Source organism: Ranitomeya variabilis, chromosome 3 (assembly GCF_051348905.1).
Source record: "Ranitomeya variabilis isolate aRanVar5 chromosome 3, aRanVar5.hap1, whole genome shotgun sequence".
In the NCBI taxonomy this organism is placed as follows: Eukaryota; Metazoa; Chordata; class Amphibia; order Anura; family Dendrobatidae; genus Ranitomeya; species Ranitomeya variabilis.
In genome coordinates, this window is record NC_135234.1 from 245,715,050 (window position 1) to 245,739,366 (window position 24,317).

The window sequence follows — 24,317 nt, forward strand, 5'->3', positions numbered from 1 at the left end:
ATGAACGGTTGAACTCTTCTACTTTGCGAGCAAGTGAAAAATCTTGCTGAACTATGGTCAATCTGTTTGCTATGGGAGTAAAATCTTTTACCCTGCGGCAGCACTTTGCCTGCGCCATGTCCAAATACTTATCAAAATTAAACTCCTCATCTAATGAGACTGAAGATGCAGTAGCAGTGGCAAGACCCAAGTCTTCTTGCTCTTGGCATTCCTGTATCTCACTAATACTAACTGATAGCTTCTTTTCCTTTAGTAAGCTGTTTGATCATCCAGCAATATACAATGACTCGGGTCCACATAAACAGCTGCCAGAAGAATTTTATTTTCTAATAGCAGTGTCACTCTCTGTTTCATTGAAGCAGCAATGCCGTCTGTGCTTAAACCTCCTATTTGGGACAAGCAAAACAGCAACTTCTTCCGCTCCTTTATGAAAATATTGGGAGGTAAATCCTCAGCTTCTAATTTTTTAGTCACTGTAAATGGGTGATGAAGCAATTCCTTCAATTCAGCCACCTGTGTCCACTGACCTTCATGTAGTGTTACCTGAGGGTTGGCCCTATCTACGAGGAAGGGTTTCAGCTCAAGCAATCACTCAATCATTAAATAGCTGCTGCCCCACCGAGTGGCTTGATCCACAATTGCCCCTTTTCCAGCACGTCTCTTCAAGATGGAATCAAACCCATTTCCTCACTTTGCCAATCAGACTTCCAGCATGTCCCTCTTACAGACTATCATTGCCAGCTGCAGCGTGTTCACAACACGGCGCATATGACGAATATGAGAAAGCTCTGAAGCAGTTTTCTACAAGATGATCTAATTGTAAAGTATTTTGCTGTTTATTATATCTTATGTTTTGGCGCTTTTACACAAAAACTATTTTGTAGAAAAAATAATTTTTGTATCGCTCTATTCTGAGCTATAACTTTTTTTTTTACTCTGAAGCTGTATAACTGCTTGTTTTTTGGGGGACAAGATGACTTTTTCAGTGGTACCATTTTTATTTACCTTTATCTTTTTTTTTATCACATTTTATTGCACTTTTGTTCGGCGGTATTATGATAAAGAATGCAAAAAAACCTGCATACATTATGCATCCTATTTTTAGAATGCATTCTGAATTTTTTGTGCACATGCTACGTTTTTTTCCGCGTCGGAATCGCATTCCGGAAAAAAACGCAGCATGTTCATTCTTTGTGCGGAATCGCGGGGATTCCGTACACATAAGAATGCATTGATCCGCTTACTTCCCGCATGGGGCTATGCCCACCATGCGGGAAGTAGGCTGATCATGTGCGGATGGTACCCAGAGTGGAGGAGAGGAGCCTTTCCTCCAGGCCCTGAGTACCATGTAATTGTTTAAAAAAAAAAATTAAAATTAAAAATCATGATATTCTCACCTTCCGACGTCCCCCTGGCAGGCTTCCCGCTCCTCGCGATGGTCCGGTCCCAGTAATGCATTGCAAAAATGACCTGTGGTGACGTAGCGCTCTCGCGAGACTGTACGTCATCTGGGGTCATGCCACAAAGCATTACTGGAAACGGAGCATCGCGAGGAGCGGGAAGCCTGCCGGGGGGACGTCGGAAGGTGAGAATATCATGATTTTTTATTATTTTTATCACTCTGTCTTTTACTATTGATGCTGCGTAGGCAGCATCAATAGTAAAAAGTTGGTCACACTGTCAATCAGTTTTCCAAGCGATGCCAAAGATCGCTTGCAAAACGCTAGCATTCTGCAAGCTAATTACGCTTGCAAAACGCTAGTGTTTAGCTGGAAAACGCATGCCAATTCCGCATGCGATATACCCGCGGTAGGAGTTGCAGAATTGCCGGGGAAATTTCCGCAGCAATTCTGCAACTTGTGCACTTAGGCTATGTGCACACGTTGCGGTTTTTACCGCGGAACCTCAGCGATTTTGATGCTGCGGGTCCGCAGCAGTTTCCATTGCGTTTACAGTTACATGTAAACCTATGGAAACTGCAATCCGCTGTCACTTCTTTTGTGCAGAATCGCGGCGATTCTGCACACATAGGAAAGCATTGATCCGCTTACTTCCCGCATGGGGCTATGCCCACGATGCGGGAAGTAAGCGGATCATGTGCAGATGGTACCCGGGGTTCTCCAGGCCCTGGGAACCATATTTGTGTAAAAAAAAAAAAAAAAGAATTAAAATAAAAAATGATATATTCACCTCTCAGCGCTGCACGCGGCCGTCCGGTCGCAGGGTTGCTGTGCGAGCAGGACCTGCGATGACGTCGCGGCCACATGACCGTGACGTCACAAAGGTCCTTCTCGCACAGCATCTTTGGAACTGGACCGCCGCGTGCAGCGCCGAGGAGATCGGGACGTCAGAGGGTGAGTATATAACCATTTTTTAATTATTTTTAACATTACAATTGATGCTGGATATTGCTGCATATGCAGCATCAATAGTAGGAGTAAACCTGCAGCGGAAACCACAAGACAAACCGCGATAAATCTGCAGGGATAACCGCAGCGGTTTTGCCCTGCAGATTTATCAAATCAACTGCGGGAGAACCCGCAGAGGACCCTCCCTACATGTGCACATAGCCTTAGCCTTACAATGTTCACTGAAGTGGTTAACTAGTGGGACCGTTTTATAGAGCAGGTAGTTCCGGATGCAGCGCTAACAAATGTGTACTATTTATTTGTTTACATAAATGTATTTATTAGATTAATACTTTTTTTTTTTTACTGTTTTTTAGGCTACTTTCACACTAGCGTTAACTGCATTACGTCTCAAAACGTCTTTTTTCCGAAAAAACGCATCCAGCAAAAGTTTTTGCTGGATGCGTTTTTTCCCCATAGACTTGTATTGGCGACGTATTGCGACGGATTGACATACGTCGTGTACGTTTTACGACGGATGCGTCGAAATTTGGCGATACGTCGTCGGCAAAAAACGTTGCTTGTAGCGTTTTTTGTCTCCGCCTAAAAAACGTGTCGCGACGCATCCTGCGGCATGCGTCGTTGGCTACAATGGAAGCCTATGAGCGACGGATGCGTCGGGACACGTCGTACGACGCAATGCAGCGCTGCAATACGTTTTTTTACACTGAGCATGCTCAGAAGCTGGATTTTGTTGCCAAATGGCCAGACACCCCCAAATCTATATAAACCTGGCCTGGGCCTTCAACCCCACATATATGGCCACGTATATACGTGGCACTTAAATACGTGATACGTGGCACTGAAATACGTGGCACTGAAATACGTGGCACTTATATACGTGGCACGTATTTAAGTGCCACGTATTTAAGTGCCACGTATATAAGTGCCACGTATTTAAGTGCCACGTATTTCAGTGCCACGTATTTCAGTGCCACGTATTTCAGTGCCACGTATTTAAGTGCCACGTATATAAGTGCCACGTATATAAGTGCCACGTATATAAGTGCCACGTATATAAGTGCCACGTATTTCAGTGCCACGTATTTCAGTGCCACGATTTAAGTGCCACGTATTTAAGTGCCACGTATATAAGTGCCACGTATTTAAGTGCCACGTATTTAAGTGCAATCCTCACAAGAACACCTTCCATCGCTGCCACAAAACTAAAACCCTCAAAGATGGGCTGTAAAAACAGTAATTATATAGTTTTCCATATTTTCCAGTAGCCAATCAAATTTGGGAGCCTCCCATTTTAAAAACGGATCCGTCGTAAAAACGGATGCAACGGATGGTAAAAACGGATGCAACGTATGCAACGCATCCAGTATTTTCGACGGAAACGTTTAGCGGATTTGCGACGGATCCGTCGAAATGCTGGATGCGTGGCATACGTTTGTCACCGTTTTTCACTTTTTTGACGCATCCGTTTTTTCGGCAAAAAAACGGATTTGCGACGTAATGCAGTTAACGCTAGTGTGAAACTAGCCTTACTGTTTTACATTGTCCCAGGATGGGACATCACTGAACAGTGACAAATCGCCGATGTGATACTCTGCAATGTTTCTGCACTGCAGAGCATCAGAGCAGCGTCTTGACAGGAAGGGGAGGAGGCGTGTCAGCTCCTGCTCTGAGCAGGCGCTCACAGGCCACCTTCTTTGATGGACACCGTGGCCATCTTGCAACCAGGGGTCACCATGGAGACCATTAGCACAACGCGATTACATTGTGTTATGCTGCTGGACGCACACAGGGAGCCTACTGATATTTAGGTTATCATTTCTAAAAGGAACCTGTCATGTCCCAAAATGCTATTAACCTGCAGATCAGGAGTTAATGTGTAGGTTAATATAGTTCTAAAATTGTGTGGCCGCTGCACTGAAAGCTAGGTCCCCTGAGGAAATTAATTTTATTCCTCCCAGCAGCCTTCGGTCACTGCTCTCTGTACATAGTGAGCTGCAGCTGTAACCACACACTGACTGATAGCCAGCTCAGCGGTGCATAAGTTGAGCACTAAGGCTAGTTTCACATTTGCGTTTAAAACGCAAACGCAGGTGGTGAAAAAACGCATGTAAACGCGTGCAAACGCTGCGTTTTTTTAGACGCATGCGTTTTCTCATGCGGTAAAAAAACGCGGCGTTTTGACGCGTTTACATGCGTTTTTCCTGCGTTTGCGGTTTTGAAACGCATGCTGAGAAGTGTGTGACAGCTGCAAAATCATCTAGAAAACCCACTATAAATAGAAATAGCTAGGATTAGGGTTAGGATCCCTAGGGTTAGGGGTAGGGTTAGGGTTAGGATCCCTAGGGTTAGGGGTAGGGTTAGGATCTCTAGGGGTAGGGTTAGGGTTTGGATCCCTATATCACCTTGATGGTTAGAGTTAGGGTTAGGGTTTGGATCCCTTTATCACCTTGATGGTGGGGGGTGGCTTATCAGTGTGTATTCTTGTTTTTTTCTATGGAAACGCATGCGCTTAAAACACAACCAAACGCATGTGCTTAACCCCTTCATGACCCAGCCTATTTTGGCCTTAATGACCTTGCCGTTTTTTGCAATTCTGACCAGTGTCCCTTTATGAGGTAATAACTCAGGAACGCTTCAACGGATCCTAGCGATTCTGAGATTGTTTTTTCGTGACATATTGGGCTTCATGTTAGTGGTAAATTTAGGTCGATAATTTCTGAGTTTATTTGTGAAAAAAACGGAAATTTGGCGAAAATTTTGAAAATTTCGCAATTTTCACATTTTGAATTTTTATTCTGTTAAACCAGAGAGTTATGTGACACAAAATAGTTAATAAATAACATTTCCCACATGTCTACTTTACATCAGCACAATTTTGGAAACAAATTTTTTTTTTGCTAGGAAGTTATAAGGGTTAAAATTTGACCAGTGATTTCTCATTTTTACAACAAAATTTACAAAACCATTTTTTTTAGGGACCACCTCACATTTGAAGTCAGTTTGAGGGTTCTATATGGCTGAAAATACCCCAAAGTGACACCATTCTAAAAACTGCACCCCTCAAGGTGCTCAAAACCACATTCAAGAAGTTTATTAACCCTTCAGGTGTTTCACAGCAGCAGAAGCAACATGGAAGGAAAAAATGAACATTTAACTTTTTAGTCACAAAAATGATCTTTTAGCAACAATTTTTTTATTTTCCCAAGGGTAAAAGGAAAAACTGGACCACGAACGATGTTGTCCAATTTGTCCTGAGTACGCTGATACCTCATATGTGGGGGTAAACCACTGTTTGGGCATACGGCAGGGCTTGGAAGGAAAGGAGCGCCATTTGACTTTTTGAATGAAAAATTGGCTCCAATCTTTAGCTGACACCATGTCGCGTTTGGAGAGCCCCCGTGTGCCTAAACATTGGAGCTCCCCCACAAGTGACCCCATTTTGGAAACTAGACCCCCCAAGGAACTTATCTAGAAGCATAGTGAGCACTTTAAACCCCCAGGTGCTTCACAAATTGATCTGTAAAAATTAAACAGTACTTTTTTTTCACAAAAAAATTATTTTAGCCTCAATTTTTTCATTTTCACATGGGCAACAGGATAAAATGGATCCTAAAATTTGTTGGACAATTTCTCCTGAGTACACTGATACCTCACATGTGGGGGTAAACCACTGTTTGGGCACATGGTAAGGCTCGGAAGGGAAGGAGCGCCATTTGACTTTTTGAATGAAAACTGATCTCCATCGCTAGCAGAGACCATGTCACGTTTGGAGAGCCCCCGTGTGCCTAAACATTGGAGCGCTCCCACAAGTGACCCCATTTTGGAAAGTAGACCCCCCAAGGAACTTATCTAGAAGCATAGTGAGCACTTTAAACTCTCAGGTGCTTCACAAATTGATCCGTAAAAATTAAAAAGTACTTTTTTTTCACACAAAATTTCTTTTAGCCTCAATTTTTTCATTTTCACATGGGCAACAGGATAAAATGGATCCTAAAATTTGTTGGGCAATTTCTGCTGAGTATGTTGATACCTCATATGTGGGGGTAAACCACTGTTTGGGTGCACGGCAAGGCTCGGAAGGGGAGGCGTGCCATTTGACTTTTTGAATGGAAAATTAGCTCCAATCGTTAGCGAACACCATGTCGCGTTTGGAGAGCCCCTGTGTGCCTAAACATTGGAGCTCCCCTACACGTGACCCCATTTTGGAAACTAGACCCCCCAAGGAACTTATCTAGATGCATAGTGAGCACTTATAACCCCCAGGTGCTTCACAGAAGTTTATAACGCAGAGCCGTGAAAATAAAAAAATAATTTTTCTTTCCTCAAAAATGAGTTTTAGCCCAGGATTTTTTAATTTTCCAAGGGTAATGGGAGAAATTGGACCCCAAATGTTGTTGTCCAGTTTGTCCTGAGTACGATGATACCCCATATGTGGGGGTAAACCACTGTTTGGGCACACGGCAGGGCTCGGAAGGGAAGGCACGCCATTTGGCTTTTTGAATGGAAAATTAGCTCCAATCATTAGCGGACACCATGTCACGTTTGGAGAGCCCCTGTGTGCCTAAACATTGGAGCTCCCTAACAAGTGACCCCATTTTGGAAACTAGACCTCCCAAGGAACTAATCTAGATGTGTGGTGAGCACTTTGAACCCCCAAGTGCTTCGCAGAAGTTTATAACGCAGAGCCGTGAAAATAATAAATGTGTTTCCTTTCCTCAAAAATATTTTTTTAGCCCAGAATTTTTTATTTTTGCAAGGGTAACAGGAGAAATTGGACCCCAAAAGTTGTTGTCCAGTTTGTCCTGAGTACGCTGGTACCCCATATGTGGGGGTAAACCACTGTTTGGGCACATGCCGGGGCTCGGAAGGGAAGTAGTGACGTTTTGGAATGCAGACTTTGATGGAATGCTCTGCGGGCGTCACGTTGCATTTGCAGAGCCCCTGATGTGCCTAAACAGTAGAAACACCCCACAAGTGACCCCATTTTGGAAACTAGACCCCCCAAGGAACTTATCTAGATGTGTGATGAGCACATTCAACCCTCAAGTGCTTCACAGAAGTTTACAACGCAGAGCCGTGAAAATAAAAAATCATTTTTCTTTCCTCAAAAAAGATGTTTTAGCAAGCAATTTTTTATTTTCACAAGGGTAACAGGAGAAATTGGGCCCCAATGTTTGTTGCCCAGTTTGTTGTGAGTACAGTGATACCCCATATGTGGGGGTAAACCACTGTTTGGGCACACGTCAGGGCTCGGAAGGGAAGTAGTGACATTTGAAATGCAGACTTTGATGGAATGGTCTGCGGGCGTCATGTTGCATTTGCAGAGCCCCTGATGTGCCTAAACAGTAGAAACACCCCACAAGTGACCCCATTTTGGAAACTAGACCCCCCAAGGAACTTATCTAGATGTGTGATGAGCACATTCAACCCCCAAGTGCTTCACAGAAGTTTACAACGCAGAGCCGTGAAAATAAAAAATCATTTTTCTTTCCTCAAAAAAGATGTTTTAGCAAGCAATTTTTTATTTTCACAAGGGTAACAGGAGAAATTGGGCCCCAATGTTTGTTGCCCAGTTTGTTGTGAGTACAGTGATACCCCATATGTGGGGGTAAACCACTGTTTGGGCACACGTCAGGGCTCGGAAGGGAAGTAGTGACATTTGAAATGCAGACTTTGATGGAATGGTCTGCGGGCGTCACGTTGCATTTGCAGAGCCCCTGATGTGCCTAAACAGTAGAAACACCCCACAAGTGACCCCATTTTGGAAACTAGACCCCCCAAGGAACTTATCTAGATGTGTGATGAGCACGTTCAACCTCCAAGTGCTTCACAGAAGTTTACAACGCAGAGCCGTGAAAATAAAAAATAATTCTTCTTTCCTCAAAAATTATGTCTTAGCAAGTAATTTTTTTATTTTTGCAAGGGTAACAGGAGAAATTGGACCCCAACAGTTGTTGCCCAGTTTGTCCTGAGTACGCTGGTACCCCAAATGTGGGGGTAAACCACTGTTTGGGCACACGTCGGGGCTTGGAAGGGAGGGAGCACCATTTGACTTTTTGAATGCAAGATTGGCTGGAATCAATGGTGGCGCCATGTTGCGTTTGGAGACCCCTGATGTGCCCTAACAGTGGAAACCCCTCATTTCTAACTTCAACACTAACCCCAACACACCCCTAATCCTAATCCCAACTGTAGCCATAACCCTAATCCCAACCCTAACCCCAACACACCCCTAACCACAACCCTAACCTCAACACACCCGTAACCCTAATTCCAACCCTAGCCCTAATTCCAACCCTAACCCTAAGGGTATGTGCCCACGTAGCGGATTCGTGTGAGATTTTTCCGCACGACTTTTGAAAAATCTGCAAGTAAAAGGCACTGCGTTTTACCTGCGGATTTACAGCAGATTTCCAGTGTTTTTTTGTGCGGATTTCACCTGCGGATTCCTATTGAGGAACAGGTGTAAAACGCTGCGGAATCCGCACAAAGAATTGACATGCTGTGGAAAATACAACGCAGCGTTTCTGCACGGAATTTTCCGCACCATGGGCACAGCGGATTTGGTTTTCCATAGGTGTACACGGTACTGTAAACCTGATGGAAAACTGCTACGAATTCGCAGCGGCCAATCCGCGGCCGATCCGCTGCGGATCCGCGGCTGATCCGCTGCGGATCCGCGGCCGATCCGCTGCGGATCCGCCGCCGATCCGCTGCGGATCCGCGGCCGATCCGCTGCGGATCCGCGGCCGATCCGCTGCGGATCCGCTGCCAAATCCGCACATGCCATAACCCTAACCCTACCCGTAACCCTAACCCTAGTTCTAACCCTAACCCTAGTTCTAACCCTAACCACAGTGGGGAAAAAAAAAAAAAAAAATTTCTTTATTTTATTATTGTCCCTATCTATGGGGGTGATAAAGGGGGGGGTTTATTTATTATTTTTTTTATTTTGATCGCTGTGGTAGAACCTACCACAGCGATCAAAATGTACCTGTAAGGAATCTGCCGGCCGGCGGGCGTACTGAGCATGCGCCCGCCATTTTGGAAGATGGCGGCGCCCAGCGAGGAGACGGCCGGACACCGGGAGGATCGGTAAGTATGAAGGGGTGGTGGGGGGGTGGATCTGAGCACAGGGGGGGTGATCGGAGGACGGGGGGAGCGGACAGCAGGACGGGGGAGCGGGCAGGAGCACGGGGCAGCGGAGCACAGGACGGAGGGGACCGGACCCCATAACGGAGCGGTGGGGGGGCGATCGGTGGGGTGGGGGGTGGTCACTTCAGGTTTTCCAGCCATGGCCGATGATATTGCAGCATCGGCCATGGCTGGATTGTAATATTTCACCTGTTTTTTAGGTGAAATATTACAAATCGCTCTGATTGGCAGTTTCACTTTCAACAGCCAATCAGAGCGATCGTAGCCACGGGGGGGTGAAGCCACCCCCCCCTGGGCTGAAGTACCACTCCCCCTCTCCCTGCAGATCGGGTAAAATAGGAGTTAACCCCTTCACCCGATCTGCAGGGACGCGATCATTCCATGACGCCACATAGGCGTCATGGGTCGGATTGGCACGGGTTTTCATGACGCCTATGTGGCGTCATGGGTCGGGAAGGGGTTAAAAACGCATGCGTTTACATAGACAGCAATATTTTTTTTTTTGCGGCAAAAAAACGCATGCGTTTTTTTGCCGCAAAAAAAGCCTCTAGAAATTACTACATGTTGCATTTCTGCAACAAAACGCAATCATAGAAAAGACGCATGCGTCGTCAAACGCGGCAAAACGCATACAAAAAAGGCATGCGTTTTTAATGTTAAATATAGGGAAAAAAACCGCATGCGTTTTTTTGCGCTAAAACGCAGCGGCAAAAAACGCAAATGTGAAACCAGGTGGGGAAAATAAGTATTTGATACAATGATGATATTGCAAGTTTCCCCTCCTGCAAAGAAAGGGGAGATCTGTAAAGAGAGAGGTCCAAAATCATACAATACATGACCTTATCCATATTCCCTTCAATACTGTGCAGTCGCCCTGTCATTTTTTGCAGAAAAGCACCCCTCACCCCAAAGTATGAGGTTTCCCCCACCATGCTTCACAGTTGGGACAGTGTTCTTGGGGTTGTACTTGTCCTCCTTCCTCCAAACACGGCGAGTGGGGTTGATACCAAATAGTTCTATTTTGATCTCATCTGATCACATGACCTGCTCCCATGCCTCATCTAGATCCTGAAGATGGTCATTAACAGACTTCATACGGGCCTGGACATGTGCTGGTGTAGGAAGGGGGATCTTGCAATCCTACAGGATTTTAATCCATGACCGAGGAAGATTGACGGTCATTTTGTGTTTCTGCCTTTTTCTGATAATTGTGCCAGTAGTTGTCTTCTCACCAAGCTGAACACATTCTAGTACCCAATAACACCAGAGATACTGAAGAGATCCATAATATTAAAAATTAATGAAAGTTTATTAGCGATTTTTATTATAAAATACAAAAACACAATATTAAAATAACAGAGTGCCTCACAGGGGAGAGCCCCAAAACTATTGGATAATCCTTCTATATTATTTCAAAACACTCTTTTTCAGTGATTGCTTTGTATCTCTTTTCATACTGCACCCACACACACAAATGATACACCATTTGAAAGGTAAACTTGCCCCCTTCAGCAAGAAAATAGCCAAACAAACATCCACGATGTTATCACAAAATACATTTTAAACATTAATTTTCATAAAACTGCAGTAATTAAAAATGATCTACAGGTGGCACCTCACTACCCCAAAGCATACTAATACAAAGCTGAAACAAATCCTAACATTTGCCTTGGGGGCTTTCCAGCTTGCCGAACTCCTTGCCCAGCCGATTTCAGGCAGGTACATATAAAATATTTGCTACATATGTGGAAGTAGAATAAAAGTAAAACTTTACCTGTTTAACCCCTTAAGCCCCAAGTGTGGTTTGCACGGTAATGACCGGACCAATTTTTACAATTCTGACCACTGTCCCTCTATGAGGTTATAACTCTGGAACGCTTCAACGGATCCTGGTGATTCTGACATTGTTTTCTCGTGACATATTGGGCTTCATGATTGTGGTAACATTTCTTTGATATTACCTGCGTTTATTTGTGAAAAAAAAGGACATTTGGCAAAAATTTTGAAAATTTCGCAATTTTCCAACTTTGAATTTTTATGCTCTTAAATCACAGAGATATGTCACACAAAATACTTAATAAGTAACATTTCCCACATGTCAGCTTTACATCAGCACAATTTTGGGACCAAAATTTTTTTTGTCTGGGAGTTATAAGGGTTAAAAGTTGACCAGCAATTTCTCATTTTTACAACACCATTTTTTTTAGGGACCACATCACATTTGAAGTCAGTTTGAGGGGTCTATATGATAGAAAATAACCAAGTGTGACACCATTCTAAAAACTGCACCCCTCAAGGTGCTCAAAACCACATTCAAGAAGTTTATTAACCCTTCAGGTGTTTCACAGAAATTTTTGGAATTTAAAAAAAAATAAATGAATATTTAACTTTTTTTCACACAAAATTAACTTCAGCTCCAATTTGTTTTATTTTACCAAGGGTAACAGGAGAAAATAGACCCCAAAAGTTGTTGTACAATTTGTCCTGAGTATGCCGATACCCCATATTTGGGGTTAAACCACTGTTTGGGCGCATGGCAGAGCTCAGAAGGGAAGGAGCGTCATTTAACTTTTCAATGCAAAATTGACTGGAATTGAGATGGGACGCTGTGATGAGGGAGCAGCCGCCATCTTGGACACGGGGCATACTAACAGAGATTGGCTTGACTCCATTTTGTCCCATATCAGAATTCACCTGGTCACACATCTGCAGGGATGAGCACTCCTGGCCCCCCCACCTTTTCCCCTACCTGAATTAAGACCTTTTAGTATGGTAATGGACTAGGCCAGTGTAGCAGGCAGATAGCACTTCAAAGCTTGAGTGAGGAAGCCACACCAGCAGGGGGCATGGAGGTGCCTGGGGGCTCAAAGCATGCATGTCAGGTAGCTACAGGAGGATGAGTCTGTTGTTGTCCCAGCCAAACAGTCTCGAACATGAAATCATGAATTATGGACGCATCGTCCGAGGTACAGGCTCATAAAAAATATCCTCATCGCCCTGAAGGAATTGCGCATCTGACAGTGCAACTCTCGGGTCAGTGAGAGTTCTGGAACCTGAGATATAGAGATCAGCCTCCCACAGCGACCGAATGGGTCCAGGTTTGATCCCTGTACAACCGGCAGAACAAATCACATGCGCTGGTACCGCCCGTGTACTGATCCGATCATCCTGAGAGAAGTCAATCCATTTAGTAGATATTGGGAACAGATTTTTCAGGGAAGCTGAGGGGTGGAGATTGGTAACCCACCCAGATACAGGGGGGAGGGACACTGAAGGTTTAAGAGCTGAGGACACTTGGAGAGTGTGACACAACCGAAGAAGATGATGAAATAAGGAAGAGGGCATATGCCAGCCAGAGGGGAGCAAGCACATGCTTTTTTGGGGGCTGCCCGGCAACTAAGCCTTGTGCCTATGGAACGCAGAGCTCCCCGCCCTCCACAAGTGACCTTCAACCTGGTAAATTGACCTCCAGCTTTATACCTCTAAGCTTGTACTATTATTGTTATATTTTACTCTGACTGTAAGTCTTGATATATTTTTACTGTATATTTCTTGTAATTACCTAGTGCGCCCTTAAGGCAATTAAATCATAAACTAATTTTGGGTTGATCCTTTTATTCTGATTGTGAATCTTAGAATACCCAGCGTGGGTAACGAGGCAGACTCCCCGGCAGCCATTTGCTCTAGGTGCAGTTCCCTTATTGACCTGAGACAAAGGGGGCGCCGGAGAGCTGTGCCTGTGTAGTGACGTCACGGATTGGTGACTTGGGAGGAACCGGGTCTCCTTCACATTGGTGGCAGCGTATAATAAGTTGTGTGCAAGGTCAGGGTTACAGCTGTGTCAGTAACAAGAGGTTCCAAAGATGGCGGATGGCACCAGGAGCGCGGTGAGGGCGCAGGCCAGTGCTATGGTCTATGAGGAGGTGGTGGTGAACGGTACCGTTCAAGGCGAGGGGGAGCTCAGCCAGGACTCCCCAAGGAGCCAGCCACCCGTGCTTAGTCCTGAAAGGGACTACCCACCACCTACCCGCCCCAGCTTGTTCACATCAGCGGCCCTTGTTGCAGCGGCAGTGGCACGTCTCGAGGCGGGTAATGAAGACGCCTATGTGAAACTCATGGCGGCTGCGGAGAAAGCAGCCAAGGCAGAGCGTGCAGAACGCCGTGAAGCAGCGGTGCGGGCAGAGAAAGCTGCAGAGCTAGCAGCGGCAGAGAGCAGCGGTGCGCCGACACCGACTGGAGATGGCTCAACACGGGCTCCCGCTGGACGCTCCAGCACCACCAGAGTCCAGGGCTTCCAAAGTCCGGGCCGAGGACTTCCCTCTGCTTGAGAAGGATGGAGACCTGGATTCCTTCCTGCTGGCCTTTGAAAGGACCTGCCTCCAACACCGTCTGGCCCCGGATCAGTGGGCAAGATACCTGACCCCCCGTTTGAGGGGTAAGTCCCTGGAAATTTTGGGGGACTTACCTGCCGGGGCGGAGCAGGACTACAGCAGCATCAAGCTGGCCCTGATACAGCGCTACAACCTCACCCCGGAGTCCTACCGCAAGAAGTTCCGGAGCGTGCAACGTGCCAAAAGTACACCTGGACCGACCACATGCGGGCGTCGCTGAGAGCAGCAGAGCACTGGACCTCGGGTCTAGCGCTCACCACCCACCAGGAGGTCCAGGAACTGTTCGTCACGGAGCAGTTCTTGTGGAACTTCCCAGAGGACCTCCAGCTGTTCCTCCGTGATTGGAAACCGAAGGGGGCTTCTGCTACAGCCGCCCTGGCAGACGAGTATGCCAATAACAGGGCGCCTGAGCCGAAGAATCCTGCCAGCAGCACCTGCAGAGGGGGGTAAGCCCAATCCTGTCCGTTTCCCCAGCCCCTAGAGTGCAGAAACCAGACATTGTCATCACTGCAATCAGCCGGGACACTTCAAGGCTGCGTGTCCCCAGCGTCATAAGGCCTCATCCCTGTCCCAGCAACAGTCCACTGTTTTATGTGTGGGAGGGGGTGGTGGGAGGTCCCTGGACAATTACCATCCTGTCACCATCGGCTGCTCAGCGGTCATAGGACTGCGGGACACAGGCGCTGAACGAACCCTGGTACGTCCTGAGGTGGTGTCCCCTGAAGCCTTGGTGCCGGGAAAACCCTTTCCGTCTCCGGAATTGGAGGCATGGAACCGGTGCTGCCTGTTGCCAAGGTGTTTTTGGACTGGGGCGCCGGGAGGGGAATGAGGGAGGTGGGAGTAACGCCAAATATTCCTGCCAATGTTTTACTTGGGACCGATCTGGGGCGGCTAGTGTCTCAGTATGTGGCCACTGAACCCCCATGTTTGGCTCCCCAAGAATGTCATGACTCTACTGTGAATGCCGATGTTGATGTGTTGAATGTGCCTCCAACAGTGGAGGAGGGAGTGAAACCTGATGGTAATCCATGCACTGACACCCCACACACAGGGCTCACCGTGAGGACTGGTGGAGAGACTGTAGGGGAGAGCTCAGAGGTGGAGGGAGGGGCTGCTATGGGCATTGTAGGGCCCCTAAGTGAATCCAGCCTGTTGAGTCTAGGGCCCCTGCAGGAAGAGGAACAGGCCATGGGGGAGGGGGTGTCCCGGGAGAGGAGCCACCAGGTAAGACCCCAGGGCAGGAGTTTCCCACACCCGGGATGTCAGGAGGGCAGGGAAGTCTGCCTGACCTGGCGACTTGGTCAGGAGCCGAGGGGAAGCAGGCGCTACCCGTGGGCACAGCGGTCGTGGCTGCTGTCACCAGGAGTGGGAGCGCCGGAGCCCAAGGAGCCTCGCAGAGGTCCACGGCTTCCCCCTCTCCGACCAAGTGGCTGACGAGTCAGACAGCGGCCAGGAGACATCCCAGGGAGCTGACAGCGGATGTGGCAGTGTTGTCCATTCTCGCCACATCAAGTCAGTGATTTCAGGCAGCGTTGGAAGCTGACGCTAGCCTGAAAGCTCTCAAGGAGCAGGCGGCACAGCCTCCCAGGGAGTCAGACCACGAGCGGATCATCTGGGACTAGGGACGGCTGTACCGGGTAACGGTCCAGCAGGGTTCACCGGAGGTGTGGCCCAGGGACCGACAATTAGTGGTACCCTATCCGTTCAGGGCGGAATTGTTGCGGATAGCACACGAGATTCCCATGGCCGGACACCTAGGGATCGTTAAAACCAAGGCCAGGCAAGCGCAGCATTTCTACTTGCCTGGAATGAGGACTGAGGTAATTGCCTACTGCCGTTCGTGTGACACCTGTCAGAGGGTGGGGAAGGCGGGGTGGCACCCCAAAGCCTCACTGGTAACTCTGCCCATCATTAAAGAGCCTTTCTTGAGGGTGGCTGTGGATCTCCGGCGCCGGAGAGCTGTGCCTGTGTAGTGACGTCACGGATTGGTGACGTGGGAGGAACCGGGTTTCCTTCACAAACGCCATGTTGCATTTGGAGAGCCACTGATGTGCCTAAACATTGAAACATTGATGAATCCAGCAGGAATGTAATAAAATCAGTGAATTTATTTCTTCATTTTTTTTAAAAAAAAAAGGAAAAAGTTATATCCTATGGTACACAGCTGGTTTAAGCTGAAGTTGATTGTTTCACTGGAGGCACTCCCAATTTGCTGCAGCAGGATTGTAGTGAAAGAAAAAAGAAAAGGCAAAAAAAGAAAAAAAAATGCTTTTGTCTCACATATTACCATATACATGTTTTACATATTAAAAACAGACATAAATAGGTGTATAATTGGACATGTAGAATGAGTAAGAGAATCTTAAAGAAAGCAGACTTAGATGGATTGGTCTGCAGGCGTCACGTTGCATTTGCAGAGCCCCTGATGTACCTAAACAGTAGAAACCCCCCACAAGTGACCCCATATTATAAACTAGACTCCCCAAGGAACTTATCTAGATGTGTGGTGAGCACTTTGAACGCCCAAGTGCTTCACAGAAGTTTATAACGCAGAGCCGTGAAAATAAAAAATCTTTTTTTTCCCACAAAAATGTTTTTTTAGCCCCCCAAACTTTTATTTTCCCAAGGGTAACAAGAGAAATTGGACTCCAAAAGTTGTCCAATTTGTCCTGAGTACGCTGATACCCCATATGTTGGGGTAAACCCCTGTTTGGGTGCATGGGAGAGCTTGGAAGGGAAAGAGCACTGTTTTACTTTTTCAACGCAAAATTGGCTGGAATTGAGATCGGACGTCATGTCGTGTTTGGAGAGCCCTGATGTGCCTAAACAGTGGAAACCCCCAATTGTAACTGAAACCCTAACCCAAAACACACCTCTAACCCCAACACACCCCTAAGGCTACGTTCACATTCGCGTTCTGCGCCGCAGCGTCGGGCGCTGCAGCGTCGCCGCATGCGTCATGCGCCCCTATATTTAACATGGGGGCACATGGACATGCGTTGCACTTGCGTTTTGTGACGCATGCGTCACTGTGGTGCATGCGTCAGGGCGCAGAGGACGCAGCAAGTTGCAGTTTTTTCTGCGCCCAAAACCATGCAAAAGTGGACGCATGCGTCACAAAACGCTGCGTTGTGCATGGGTTTACATTTGCGTTGTGCGTTGCGTCGCCGACGCTGCGGCGCACAACGCAAATGTGAACGTAGCCTAAGCCTAATCCCAACCCTAACCACACCCCTATCTCCAACACACCCCTAGCCCTAATCCATAACCACACCCCTAACCCTAATCCCAACCGTAAATGTAATCCAAGCCCTAACCCTAACTTTAGCCCAAACCCCAACCCTAGCCCTAACCCTAGTGGGAAAATGGAAATAAATACATTTTTTTTATTTTATTATTTTTCCCTAACTAAGGGGGTCATGAAGGGGGGTTTGATTTACTTTTATAGCGTGTTTTTTAGCGGATTTTTATGATTGGCAGCTGTCACACACTAAAAGACTTTTTATTGCAAAAAATATTTTTTGCGTCTCCACATTTTGAGAGCTATAATTTTTCCATGTTTTGGTCCACAGAGTCATGTGAGGTCTTGTTTTTTGCGGGACGAGATTACTTTTTTATTGGTACCATTAATGGGCTCATGACATTTTTTGATCGCCTTTTATTCCTATTTTTGTGAGGCAGAATGACCAAAAACCAGCTATTCATGAATTTCTTTTGTGGGGGGCGTTTATACCGTTCCATGTTTGGTAAAATTGATAAAGCAGTTTTATTCTTCGGGTCAGTACGATTACAGCGATACCACATTTTTTTATGTTTTGGCGCTTTTATGCGATAAAAACTATTTTATAGAAAAAATAATTATTTCTCTATCCCCATGATGGCACCACGGAGAGAGGGGTCCGCCCCCAGGGACAGGAAACCTACAGGTGAAAAAGGGCGTACCTCTCTCCCGCATCAGTTGGTTTCCTGTCCCTGACGGGGAACCTACAGCACGTACCTGAAGGATTCTTCGTGGATTCCAGGGGCTGGTGCAGTCGACTTTCTAACAGGGGGCGCCCTGTTACGGCTGGATCAAGCGGTTTTTTTCCCCTTTTTTCTCCCTTTCCTGAAGCACCACCACAGAGGTCGGCGGGCCTCATGGGTGAGTGGGGGAAGGCAGTGAAAGGATCAAGTCTGCCTTCCTCGGAAAAAAAAAAAAAAAAGGGGGTATGAAAGAGCAGGTGACGGCGGTCACCGAAGGACTCTGCATAGTAATATGGAGGTAGCGGCGGCTATCCTTCCATAAAAGCCCAAGTAAGTACGGGGGCTGTGTCTGGGAGGAAATTTAGACGGGCAGTTAAGTATATCACCGACTACGATACACTCCCTACAGTGGTGGGCGGACCCGATAAATTTTACCAAGGGGGTTCCTTGGGCACTGCCGACAGAAAAAATCCTAACGACGGATGCGAGCCCCTGGGGGTGGGGGGCTCATGTAGACGGTCAGGTAGCACAAGGAAACTGGAGCAAAAATCAAGAGCTAACCTCATCAAACATGAAAGAACTGCTAGCGGTAAAACTCGCTCTAACACACTTTCTAAAACTCCTCCGCTCCCACCACGTAAAAGTCTTCTCAGACAATCAGGTAGTGGTGGCATACCTAAACCACCAAGGGGGTACCAGGTCGCAAACACTGATGGAACAAACACGATCCATCTTTTACATTGCAGAACACAATCTGAAGTCCCTAACAGCCCTTTACATAAAGGGTTCAGAAAACCAGACCGCAGACTTCCTCAGCAGAACACGCTTGAAACAGGGGGAGTGGGAGCTGAAACAGTCGGTGTTCAACCAAATAGTGAAGCGTTGGGGAGAGCCAGAAATAGACCTATTCGCGGACTATCAGAACCAGAAAGTGAGAAAGTTCTGCTCAATGGATCCCCGGGGAGGGCCAGTAGCTCTGGACGCTCTTACAGTCCCCTGGAACTATCGTCTCTCCTACGCGTTCCCTCCAATATCCCTCATTCCCCTAGTCTTGAGGAAAATTCGGGAGGAGGGGGCAACAGTGATAATAATAGCTCCATTCTGGCCTCGCAGAATATGGTTTTCTTGGCTGAGAAAGATGTCCATAGACAGGCCGTGGGTTCTACCAGACACGCAAAATCTGTTATCCCAGGGCCCAGTGTGTCACCCCAGTGTAAAAAGCCTACATATGACAGCTTGGCTTTTGAAAGGAAGCTATTAAGCAACAAAGGGTTTTCATCCAATCTGGTGTCCACATTACTACAGAGTAGGAAACTTGTAACCACCAAAATATATGGCAAAGTGTGGAAAAAATTCATGTCTGTATCGGGGGATGACCCAGGGGGGGAAATCCCAATAGATAAAATTCTCGAGTTCCTGCAAAAGGGTTTGGAAAAAGGGCTAGCTACAAGTACTCTAAAGGTTCAGGTAGCAGCCTTGGGAGCGCTGTATAATTATGATCTAGCCAGAAACCGATGGATCGTGAGATTCATCAAAGCCGCGGGTAGATCAAGACCTGTTCCTTTGCATAATGCCCCTCCATGGGATCTAAACCTTGTTCTAAATGCACTAACCAAATCCCCTTTTGAACCCCTGGCAGACGCACCCCTAAAGATTCTATCTTTAAAAACAACACTCCTAGTGGCCCTAACCTCAGCCCGTCGCGTTAGTGACATACAAGCATTGTCCGCGTGTCCTCCCTTCACTCAAATTCTCGAGGACAGAGTCATTCTAAAAACAGACCCGGCTTACCTCCCAAAAATCGCATCACAATTTCACAGGACACAAGAGATCTCCCTGCCCTCATTCTGTCCCAACCCCAAGAATGAGGGAGAAAAGACACTACATACCCTTGATGTTAGAAGGTGCCTACTCCAATACTTGTCAGCCACTAGGGAGTGCAGGAAGGATAGGGCTCTGTTTGTCTGCTTCCAGGGTCCGCGGAAGGGACAGAAAGCGTCAAAAGCTACGCTAGCGAGGTGGATAAGAGATGCCATCGCCCTATCCTACTCATCCAGCGGGGCGGCCATCCCGGAGAATATAAAAGCGCACTCGACCAGAGCAGTGGCATCATCCTGGGCGGAAAGAGCTGGCGCTTCAATACAACAGATATGTAGAGCGGCCACTTGGTCTTCCCAGTCTACATTTTTCAAACACTACCGCTTAGACTTGACCTCCTCTGATCTCACCTTTGGTCGAAGGGTTCTAGAGGCAGTGGTCCCTCCCTAAAAAATTACAATCTATGCAAATCTCTCCGTGGTGCCATCATGGGGATAGAGAAAATTGTAGTTACTTACCGATAACGGTATTTCTCTGATCCCATGATGGCACCCGTATATTCCCTCCCTTTTCACACACAGGTGTGCACACTATAATGTATAGTTAGTTACCTTTAGTCACGGTGCATCTGTTAAGTTAAAATTGTTAAGCTCAATTTGTGTAAATATTAGGTTGCAGCTGAAGTTCTGTGTAAGGCTCTGTTAACCAACTGATGCGGGAGAGAGGTACGCCCTTTTTCACCTGTAGGTTTCCTGTCCCTGGGGGCGGACCCCTCTCTACGTGGTGCCATCATGGGATCAGAGAAATACCGTTATCGGTAAGTAACTACAATTTTTTGCATCGCTTTATTCTGAGGACTATAACTTTTTTATTTTTTTGCTTATGATGCTGCATGGTGGCTCGTTTTTTACGTGACAAGATGACGTTTTCAGCGGTACCATGGTTATTTATATCCGTCTTTTTTGATCGCGTGTTATTCCACTTTTTGTTCGGCGGTATGATATAGCGTTGTTTTTTGCCTCGGTTTTTTATTTTTATTTTTTTTACGGTGTTCACTGAAGGGGTTAACTAGTGGGACAGTTTTTTTATAGGACAGGTCGTTACGGACGTGGCGATACTAAATATGTGTACTTTTTTTTTTTTTTATTTAGATAATGTATTTATGGGAACAATATATATTTTTTCTGTATTTAGGAATTATTTTGTTTTTGTTTTTTACACATCTAAATATTATTTTTTTTTACATTATCACATTGCCTCGGGGGGGGCATCCCTATATAGTGACAGATCGCTGATCTGACACTTTGCAGTGCACTGTGTCATATCAGCAATCTGACATGCACTGCTCCAGGCTTACAGGTGCCTGCTCTGAGCAGGTGCTTGTAAGCCACCTCCCTGCAGGACTCGGAAGTAGCCCTGCGGCCATTTTGGATCCGGGGCCTGCAGGGAGGAGACGCTCGGTACAAGGTCAGCACATCGCCTTGTACCGAGGGTCTCGGGGAAGCCCGCAGAGAGCCCCCTCCCTGCGCGATGCTTCCCTATGCCCCCGGAACGCTGCGATCATGTTTGATCGCATTGTTTCGGGGGTTAATGTGCGAGCAGCGGTCCGTGACCGCTCGTGGCACATAGTGCCGGATGTCAGCTGCGATAGCTGACACCCGGCCGCGATCGGCCAGGCTCACGGTTATATGCATATGACTTACTATCCCGTCACTGGGAATTAAGTCCCAGGTCACCTCGACGGGATAGTACGTCATATGGGATTAAGACTTCAGCTTTAAAACTGAAGATATAAATAAATGCAGCCTAAAAGGGACCGGACAGGTTCTGAACAGGTTCAGATTTTCCGTATTATTGGACAGTCATTGAAAAGTCTATCTTCCTTCTAAGGTTGCAGCTTATTGGTGACCTGGAGTCACCTTTGGTTCCAAGTAAAAAAAAAACTGCAGCGTTGACATAACTCAGACTGTACATTGTTTCCCGATGGGAGAGATTGGTGGAAACAACCTTGCAAAAATTGGAAAAAAAAAAATAAAAAATCCAACCGTAGGGGGAAAAAAAGGTTAAATAAAATGCAGTTATTACTTTTTAAAAAGGGATACTCCCAATTATTATACATTGTTGTAAATGCGCTCGGTTATGGTGTCAATTCTCCATCATTTTTACTGTCCAAGGGGCACTGCTGTACAGGGAGCTGCTCCGTTCACATATATAGGGCTGCGTTGCCCTTCATTACACTGCAGATAGATGGCAGTGCTTCTGTGGAGGGGAAAAAAAATGCTGCTGCCCCTGTTTTGCAAGGTCCTGACAATCAGACCCCTTCTGATCAGTAAGTAAAATAACATTATGTGTAATGTTGGGGGATCTCCTTTAGGCTGGAGTCACACACAACTTATAAAAAAAATAGGTCCGTTTTACACCGACGAGAATCGCAGAAATGTTCCCTGAACAGTGATCCGTATGTCATCCGTGTGCAGTGCGAGGATGCGATTTTCTCACATGTAAGCATCCGTGTGCCATCCGTATGGCGAGTTTTTCTCGCCGGCTTTCAAAATGGACATATAATGGATCCATGGGCTCAAATATTCGTGAAAACATATACCGTATATACTCGAGTATAAGCCGAGATTTTCATCCCCAAAAAATGGGCTGAAAGTGCCCCTCTTGGCTTATACTCGAGTCATGGAAGGCAGGGGGGTCGGCGGGTGAGGGGGAGCGTCGCCTGTCAAATACTCACCTGCTCCCAGCGCTCCTGACGCGGTCCCTGCATGTCCCACAGTCTTCGGGCACGGCAGCTTCTTCCCCTGTTCAGCGGTCACTGGTACCGCTCATTAAGTTATGAATATGGACTCCACTCCCATAAGGGTGGAGCCGCATACTCATGAATGTAATGAGCGGTGCCACGTGACCGCTCACTACAGGAAGAAGCTGCCGCTCCCGGAGACGTGGGACATGCAGGGACCGCGCCGGGAGCAGGTGAGTATTTCACATTCACCTTTCCACGTTCCACCGCCGCCTCGTCTTCCGCGTCCTCTGCAGTGACTGTTGAGGTCAAAGGGCGCGATGACGTATTAGTGTGCGCGCCGCCCTCTGCCTGAACAGTTAGTGCAGAGAGACGGGACGCTGAGGAGCAGCGACGAGAGGTGAGTATGTCATTTTTTTTTTTATTTTTTTTTTTAGTGTAGCACTAGCAGCATTACATGTGGCACAATGCTATATGGAGTGTCTATGGGGCCATAAAGAACTGCATGGAGCATTATATGGGGCATATATGGGGCCATAACTGCATGGAGCATTATATGGGGCATCTATGGGGCCATAACTGCATGGAGCATTATATGGAGCATCTATGGGGACATAAAGAACTGCATGGAGCATCTATGGGGCCATAACTGCATGGAGACTGATACCTAGCCCCGACCTATTCAAGCGCGCTTTAAAAACCCATCTCTTCAAACAAGCCTACCACATCAACTACTCAGTAAACTAACTTTGCCCTGTTCCCTCCTTCCAAATATTGCTCTGAATCTGCACCCTACTATTCATCTGTCTCCACACCCTCCATACACATGATAACTGCACTTGTTACTTGACTACTGCACTTAAACACACGGGCTGATGACCGGATCATGCAGCTTTGTATGAAAATCCCTATTTATTATAATTGCCAGACCTGAAATAACAAGCACTTTTAACCTATTGTGTCCCCCCCATTTCCTTGTAGATTGTAAGCTTGCGAGCAGGGACCTCACTCCTAATGTCACTGTTTAAATTGTCTTAACTCGTACCGAATTTGTTTGTACATGTCCCCGCTTAATTGTAAAGTGCTGCGGAATATGTTGGCGCTATATAAATAAAAATATATTATAAATATATACATAAAAATTATTATTATTATGGAGCATTATATGGGGCATCTATGGGGTCATAAAGAACTGCATGGAGCATTATATGGGGCATCTATGGGGACATAAATAATAAATAATTTGTCAGGAAAAAGGGCTCGGCCTAATAGAAAATAAGTTTCGAGTAATAAATCTTATGCCAAAATGTGCAGTCTCATTATCCAATACAAAGCCCCCTCAGCAAGTAACCCAACAATATGACATGAAACAAATAATACTGCCAATATATACCTAAGGGTAAAGATATCTCCACAGCCAATGGCTTATGCCCAACAGTGGGGAAATATATATAAGATGGGACACAAAATCAAATTATAGTATACCTCAAATTACAGCAGAGTGGACTCCCCACACCCCGACGAGCGTTTCGCCGCTGACTTCTTCCGGGGGCTTCCCCACACCCCCGAAGGGTGAAAACGTAGCAGCTGCCATCTGAACACTACAGCTAACAACTTGCTGCATCTGCCATTATCAGTGTTGGCATTGACCATGGTCGTTTAACCCCTTAGATGCTGCTTGTCAATACATCAGGTTCCAAGTTAAGCAAATTGTCATGCATGAAGATTATGCAAAAGCTATTTTTCTTTGATTTTCCTAAATTATCGATGCAAATGAGTCCGTATAATGTTCAAATTATCAACCATTAAAGTAGAGATCAAATTTTATTTAACAATAAGGTTTTTTTTTTTTTTACAAACTTAAAAATACTCAAA

The 24,317-nt window shown here is 46.4% G+C and overlaps 1 protein-coding gene across 2 annotated transcripts in view; it reads left to right on the top strand.

The window, feature by feature from the left end:
- VEZF1 (vascular endothelial zinc finger 1) overlaps positions 1–24,317 on the top strand; it is a 96,286-nt gene that overhangs the window by 25,232 nt on the left and 46,737 nt on the right. The window contains exon 1 of one of the 2 annotated variants that reach the window (XM_077295336.1): positions 2,250–2,354. The exons of the other annotated variant lie outside the window; for it this stretch is intronic. Within the exon in view, the coding sequence (XP_077151451.1) occupies positions 2,265–2,354 (90 nt within the window). The 5' untranslated portion in view covers positions 2,250–2,264. Of the gene's footprint in view, positions 1–2,249; positions 2,355–24,317 lie in introns of those variants that run through there. 2 annotated transcript variants of the gene reach the window in all.